Source organism: Oryza brachyantha, chromosome 9 (assembly GCF_000231095.2).
Source record: "Oryza brachyantha chromosome 9, ObraRS2, whole genome shotgun sequence".
Lineage (NCBI taxonomy): Eukaryota > Viridiplantae > Streptophyta > Magnoliopsida > Poales > Poaceae > Oryza > Oryza brachyantha.
The window spans coordinates 1,842,539-1,850,128 of record NC_023171.2 but is presented as its reverse complement, the minus strand read 5'-3'; the positions used below and the strand labels follow the sequence as shown (position 1 = coordinate 1,850,128).

General features: G+C 43.2%; 2 protein-coding genes across 2 annotated transcripts; both read right to left on the bottom strand.

Moving 5' to 3' along the window:
* Positions 1-1,158: 1,158 nt before the first annotated feature.
* LOC107305477 lies at positions 1,159-2,388 on the bottom strand. Its single transcript, XM_015843374.2, has one exon. The coding sequence runs from the start codon at positions 2,333-2,335 to the stop codon at positions 1,376-1,378; it is 960 nt and encodes a 319-aa protein (XP_015698860.1). The 5' UTR covers positions 2,336-2,388; the 3' UTR covers positions 1,159-1,375.
* A 1,542-nt stretch (positions 2,389-3,930) lies between these two features.
* Positions 3,931-5,352, bottom strand: LOC102721508. Its single transcript, XM_006664742.3, has one exon. The coding sequence runs from the start codon at positions 5,334-5,336 to the stop codon at positions 4,383-4,385; it is 954 nt and encodes a 317-aa protein (XP_006664805.2). The 5' UTR covers positions 5,337-5,352; the 3' UTR covers positions 3,931-4,382.
* Between the last annotated feature and the right edge of the window lie 2,238 nt (positions 5,353-7,590).

Genomic DNA, 7,590 nt, shown 5'->3' with positions numbered 1-7,590 from the left:
CTTGTCCCTATTCGACGTACCAAAGCAAGGGTGAGCGTGATGGAGTATGGACGGACAATCGTGGTGTAACGAAAGCCTCTGCTGCTTTCGGATTCACCAAGGCACAAGAGGGGACTGTCCGACTCGGTGTAAAGGAGAGGGTGAAACCTGAAGTGCGGTGCGTTTGTTTAGAGAGGGTTAGGTAAAAGGTCTTATCATGGTTTCCATACTACGGTATCGTGGTGATACGTTGGGGCATGGTAACATGTTTGGGAGCCATGTCTTGTGGGTAAAGTTGTACACCTCTGTATAGTAAAACTATTCAAATAGCCGTGCCCACGGTTATTGGGCGAACTGAAAGATTCACTAGGATTAGTTGAACCTTTAATAACTTAATTAATCTTGCAACTGGTTTGACACTGCTCAACATGGTGTAACGTTGCAGCGGTTTGGGCCTGTTGCAACGTGGTGTAACGTTGAACAGTGGATGATTATTTTAAATGTTTACTTTACTTTTATTCAGTCTATTTTATTTACCGTTTTGCTAAATCTGCTGCTTTTGTGCAATTTAACCTTAGCCTATTCTTGTACCCTATTGCATTCATTTATTCTTCCTCTCTTGGGTGTTACTTGTTGAGTACGGTGGTTTGTACTCAGCCTTGCTTAATTTTTCCCCACCAGGGAAAGAGCAAGTGACAGAGTTTCGGTCAGAAGGTTGTTCCCAAGGTTGAAGTGAGGTTCAGTCGCCGTCGAGAATGCCTGTGGTGTGGAGCCATCATCGTCAGCTGAAGCTGAAGATTAGATGGTTTAGTTTGTTTTCTTTTTCCACTATATTTCGATAGATAATTGTTTTAATTTGTTTTTAAGTCGTGGAACTGTGTATTGATTTGTTATAGCGTGTACTCGGGCTGATTCCTGGACCGAGATTTAATACATGTTATTGTCCATAAATTGGTGCAAATTTCTGGACGTGACAATCTTGAAGCTTTGTCGATCGGCTTTTTTCCAGGTTTCCGACAGTATAACTGCAGGTAGGCTGGAGGTCTGACCGGTCATATAACGGTGGTCTGACCGGTGGTACATTCGTAGTGCGACCAGAGGTTTCGGTAAGTCTTTTGTGAAGGTAATCTTTTATTTCCGTGAAAAGATTTGATTTTTGATCTAGCTACCATTTACCCCCTCTAATAGGTGTTTTACTCGGTTATGATCCTAGTATTTATGTACACCATAACAGTGTATGGCAACATGAGAAATAGGAAATTGAGATCCAAAATTCAGAGAACGCATAGCATCTGATATGCAGTTAGTTAGTTACCTGTCCGAATCAAAATGACTCATATATGACGCAGCACATCCAAAGTTTAAGTTGAGGCAAAAAGAAAGAAAGAAAACTCAATCAAACATGATCTACTGCGTCATTGTGATCAACATCAACTGGAACATTTTCAGGTCCACGAGCGACGGCGGCATGGACTTCCACGCAGTGGTAGTAGAACACCGTGGCAGCCGCCGTGGCGAGGAGCTGCAGAGCCACCGGCAGAAGGAAGAAGCCAAACACTATACCCATCAGCCACACGAAGAAGGTACTGATCCATAGGCGGTCAGACAAGGTGGCGGCAATGGCGTACACCGGCCAAACAGCGGCAGGGACGAGGCAGGCGATGAGTGTCAGGACGCCGGCCTCCTTCCTCCTCGCCTTCATCAGCCGCCACGCCTGCCAGAGCGCCGGCGCTGCCCACCGCCCCTCCGCCGACGACACGGCGATGCTCACCGGGGTGACGGCGCTGAGGTGGACGTAGAAGACGACAGCGGCAAGGAGAAGTGGGAAGCTGAGGATGGACGCCATGCCTGAGACGCCCACGGCGACGAGAGCGACCGTGGCGAGGTCGAGGATGCCCAAGAACATGGCGGTGGTGAGTGGCCGAGTGATCCTCCCCTTGATTGCGTTCCAGCCGAGCAGCTCGGTGAAGGCGAGGCGCTCGCCGGAGTAGGTCGTGCAGCCGGCGACGACGGCCACGACCTGCACGGCGAGCCTGGTCAGGAGGTAGGCAAGGTAGACGAGAGCCCCTTTCTTGGCGTGGCCTCGGATGGCGCCGGTGTCGGTCGGCGCGGCATGGGTGGTGGTGCTGCCTGGTGCGTGGACGAGGAGAGGGATGCCGGCGGCGAGGGTGTGGACGTCGATGGAGGCGGCGAGAGGGTTGACGTGGATGGCGGCGACGGCGAGGAAGACGAAGGTGTGGCCGAAGATGAGTAGGAAGATGGGTGCAAAGAGCCTGATGTTTCGCGTGGGCAGGATCATGGATTCCGCTATGAAGGTGATGCAGGAGGAGGAGGTGGTCGATGCTGCTGCGGCCATGGCGCGCGTCTTGACGATCGATGACACAGATCTGGTGAGCGTATCATAGCAGATGGTAGTCAGTGTGCAGAGAGCAGTGGTTTTGTGGTCGTCACTCGATTGCCGGGCACGGTATGAGGACGGCATGAGTCAACAAGACTCGAGAGACGACTTGGAATTTAGCGTTGGTTGGTCAGTCAACCCTGCTTTGTTGATCACTGAGCATATTGTATACTCCCTCCGCTTCATAAATTACTTTTTTTTTCTTGTATGGAAATATCATGCTTGTGACCTACTTTATTACGAAAAGAACGACTTGTTATTTTATATATTTGTACTAAATTTTTTAAATAAGACGAATGGTTAAACGTTGTAATCAAAAAGATCAAATATCTTGTATTATGAAATAGAGGGAGTAGTATTTAATATATGGCATTACTTTTGCTTTCCGTTTGCGGTAGGTTACCATTACAGCGACCGGCGCCAAAAAGATAGCAAAAAAATTGATATATCATTAATTAATTATTAGCAAAAGAATTTAAAAAATAGATTGATATGATTTTTTAAAACAACTTTTCTATAGGAAATTCCCATTAAAATACACCGTTTAGATGATTGTTTGGACATATTTGTAAATGAAATTAAGGCTTAATTAAAATAATATGTTATAGTCAGTTCATAGTCAAATTTTGAATTTTGAATGGTTTCAATTCTCTTTCGAAGTACCTGATTGGTGAAATGATAGTAAGCAACACATGAATGATTATATTATCATACAAATTTACCTCCAAATACTTATATTTTAAAATAAATAAAATATTTTATGTTTTTAGTAAGATAAATAGTCAAACGATATGTTTAAAAGTCAACGTTCTCAAATATACTGAAACGAAGGCAGTATAATTCTTGTTAGGCTAGGTACCTACCATGATCAAAGTGTCGACTAATACTCATTTCAGATATTCTTGTGCTGTTTAATTTTGAATGCTTCTGCTCTCGCGATTGAAATTTCTATATTTTTCCAGAGTGGTGCAATTTATGTATCAGAACGGCAGATAACTTTGACCTGAGAGCAATTTAAAATCCCTACGTTTTAAAATATAAGATATTTTGTTTTCTTGATAACAATTTAACCAATAATTACTCAACTAATACATCATGTATTTGACACAAAAGTATAATTGTAAGAAATTATTTTCATACCACTCTAATGATATTATTTTTGTATTAGAAAAAATATATTTTTAAAGTAATCATCGGTCAAAGTTATCCTATCAAAACAAAATAGCATATGTTTTAAAACGGGGAGTACAAGTCACGGTACGAAGAGATAAACATTGACCTGATATCATATTCATTTGATAATACTCCTTCGGTGGCACAATACAGATATTTTATATTTTATTCGTCTACCAAAATATAAATATTTCTAGAACTATTAACAACATTTCTTATATAAAATTCTTCACGTTTTTTCCCCCACCCTTCCCATCACCATTAATTCATCATTTATTAAGGGCTAACCTATTATTTTCTCCTCAGCCTTAATCCATACTAAAAATTTGAAAAATTAAATAGTTATATTATAGGAAGAAGGTAATACAAAAGCTGGCCATTGACTTTGAATTTTAGATTGGTTGGAAACATAGATGGGAGCATGGTGCGGTCGGGCCATAGAAATTGCAGAAGGAGCAAGCTGTGTTGGAGAACCATCCAAGAAATTGCAGAGTGGTAGTGTCACTGTCATGCCAATTGGGAAGAACAACATTGTTTTATAAGAAAAGAAAATCTTGACCTGAATCCACCACGGAATATCACCGTTGGTTTTTCCTCATTTTTAGTTTTATGTTGAATATTACCAACACTATCACACTGTATATTGCCAAAGAGACAGCTAGTAGCATTGTAATTAATTGTGCTTAGAACACTATTAACCTCTTAATTTCTGCGAATACTACAACAGAGATAGTAGCATCTATACGAATCTAAGTAATGCTAAAAAGACTTGCGTCATGAAACGGAGGGACTAGCCAGTAATATTCGCAGAAATTAAGAGGTTAATAGTGTTCTAAGCGTTAGCCTCAGTAGAGACCCTCACGTACTGGTCAGATGACACCACCTCGTTGCTCTCCTTGCACTCGTAGTAGAACGTGGTGATGGCGCACACGCCGAACAACTCCACGACGGACATCAACGCCGCGTACACAAGCACAAGAAGCAAGCCGGCGACCAGGCTGCTCGGCGCGCACGCCATGGCGAGCTTGTGCACCGGCGAGACGACGGCGGCAAGCAGGGACGTCGCGGAGACGAACAGCACGGCGCGCCGCTTCTTCTCCTTCACCAGCCTCCACGCCCGCCCGAACGCGCCGGCGCCGTGGCGCCCCGGCTCGGCCACCGCCACGGCGACGCTGACGGCGCAGAGGACGGAGAAGTAGATGAGGAAGACGAAGCCGGCGAAGACGAGCAGCGACAGCAGCAGGAACGGAACGTAGTAGTGCCGCACCATGAGGAAGACGAGGAGGCCAGCCATGGCAGCCAGGAGCGCGACGGACGCGATCTCCAGGACGTAGACGAAGGCAAGCGTCAGCAGCGGGCCCTTGAGCTGCGTCCTGGCTTTCCTCAGCAGCTCGCCGAAGGTGAGCCGCTCTTCGGAGTAAGTGGCCACGGCGGCGAAGAGGATGATGATCCGGACCGCGGAGCCGACAACGACGGACAGCAATACGTAGGCGGCGGTGGCCACCACCATCTCCCGGGTGTCGTCCTGGATTTCCTTGAGGAGCTTGGCGAAGTCGGGGCTCATGGGGTCGGTGGCGTTGAGAGCCTTGAGATCGAGGCGGAGCTCCTCGGCGAGGGGCATGACGGTGAGGTCGCTGGCCAGCAGGAGCGCCGAGGTGGACACGGCGACGAGCACGAAGACCGCCATGAAGAGACCCCGGTTGCGGCCGGGGAGGAGGAAAGCTTCCTTTAGGAAGTTGTAGAACGGTGGTGGGGGAGCAGATCTTTGCTCGGCGGCCATGGCCATGGTTTGCTAGAGAAGAGGATGGAATGGAGAATGGAGGTATGCGAAGAACAAAAGGTGTATTAAGCGTGATTATATATTGATGAATAACGCGTATGGTAGAGAGGAGAAGAGATCAATCTCATTGACAATTTGGACATATTGACCGCTTGTGGTACGTCGGAACAAGTCCGGAGTTGTGGTGTTCAGGTAAGTTTCTGCTTTAATTATGGACGATTGGCAATTCTTGGTCATGGATAGAAATCGCATGTTCCACATATATAGCGCCATTTCATGAACCATAGACATGAAACTTATATATCTTATGTTAAATAAATAATCACTGTATAACTAATTATAACTTGTTTTAGTTTCACCCTTTAAAAGGATGACCAAATTTCAGTCTAACAATAGCGTTTCATGTTAAAATCTTATATATGTTTTTTGTATAATGAATTTTTTAAATGATGGACCACGTGGACAAGCCAGCCTTGTCATTGATTTTTAATCTATCTTTGACATCATCTTGTTGAAAAATTACATAATTATTAATTATATGTTGTATTTTGTATTTTCATTAAATTTATTTTAAGCATGACATATGATTTTCCATATTTGCATAAAAATTCCGAATAAGACGAATTGTAAAAATAGACCTAAAAGTTAAGGACATAAGAAAAATCAGATGTTTTTTTTTGTTACGACACAAAATAAGCTTGTGGAAGTTTCACTAAATTGGGTCGTTTGTTTAGTCTCCATAGAAATAACTATTGCAACTATCATATACAGCAGGACGTTAATTAACCATCAAATTTTATTTTCCATCCAAGCTGTAATTTTCATATTTGTTTAGGGCACGTGTAGAAAGGTGCTTATTAGTTGACTCTCCTAATCATCATATAAGTAAATTTGGTAACGCGGAGTAAACAGCTTGGGATTCTGCGTTGGGAGGATTAGGGATTCCTTTAGGAAGGTAAAACATGATAAGAATCTTCCGCTTGTTTTGGCTGCCATGAATAGATGCTACTTCACCTGGAGCAAGCGCCCGATCCATCCCAAAATTTGGTATCGACGGAGGATGTATTTCATTGTATGAGTTTTTTTTTCATCTTTGAAATGATAAATATTTGGGTAAATTTTACATTAAAAATTTGGTCGATATGTTTTCTCAATTACCCTAAATTTTCTCTTATTGTATATATTCCAATATACTACCTCCATCAAAAAGTATGATCATTTTTCTTACCCTTGTTTATTACAAAATAAGTGAAAGGATTTTTTATAACTGGACAATCTTTAAACAATTATTGTATTGGAGTCTAAATAATAAATATATTTGGGCTAGAAGTAGGGACCAATCGTATTAGGATTTGATAAATTTTAGGATATGAATTTTTTTTACCAAGTACCTCAAGTACCATATTTCTTGGTAAAAGTTTAGTATCTGTCACGCCCAGAAATTTACACCAAATTTCTGAACAATAGCATGTATTAAATCTCGGTCCAGGCATCAGCCCGAGTACACACTATGACAAATTAATACACAGTTCCACGACTTAAAAACAAATAAAAACAATTATCTATCGAAATGCAGCGGAAAAGGAAAACAAACTAAACCATCTAATCTTCAGCTTCAGCTGGCGATGACGGCTCCACACCACAGGCACTCTCGACGGCGGACTGAACCTTACTTCAACCTTCGGAACAACCTTCTTCTGACACAGGCTCTGGCACTTGCTCTGGTGGGGGAAAAATAAGCAAGGCTGAGTACAAACCACCGTACTCAACAAGTAACACCCAAGAGAGGAAGAATAATGAATGCAATAGGGTATCAAGGATAGGCTAAGGTTAACTTGCACAAAAGCTGCAGTAATTTAGCAAAACAGTAAATAAAATAGACTGAAATAAAAGTAAAGTAACATTTAAAATAAACATCCACTGTCCAACGTTACACCACGTTGCAACAGGCCCAAACCACTGTCGAACGTTACACCACGTAGCGACAGGGTCAACCCTCTGCCCAACGTTAAACCACGTTGCGACAGACCCAAACCACTGCCAACGTTACACCACATTGCGCAGGGTCAAACCAGTTCCAAGATTTGTAAAATTATTAAAGAGGTTCAACTAATCCCAGTGAGTCTGTCAGTTCGCCCAATAACCGCGGGCACGGCTATTCGAATAGTTTTACTCTGCAGAGGTGTACAACTTTACCCACAAGACATGGCTGCCAAGCATGTTACCATGCCCCAACGTATCACCACGATACCTCAGTACG

Bases quoted from the DNA above. Each gene is read 5' to 3' on its own strand.
- LOC107305477 (XM_015843374.2), bottom strand. From the start codon at position 2,335: ATGGCCGCAGCAGCATCGACCACCTCCTCCTCCTGCATCACCTTCATA.
- LOC102721508 (XM_006664742.3), bottom strand. From the start codon at position 5,336: ATGGCCATGGCCGCCGAGCAAAGATCTGCTCCCCCACCACCGTTCTAC.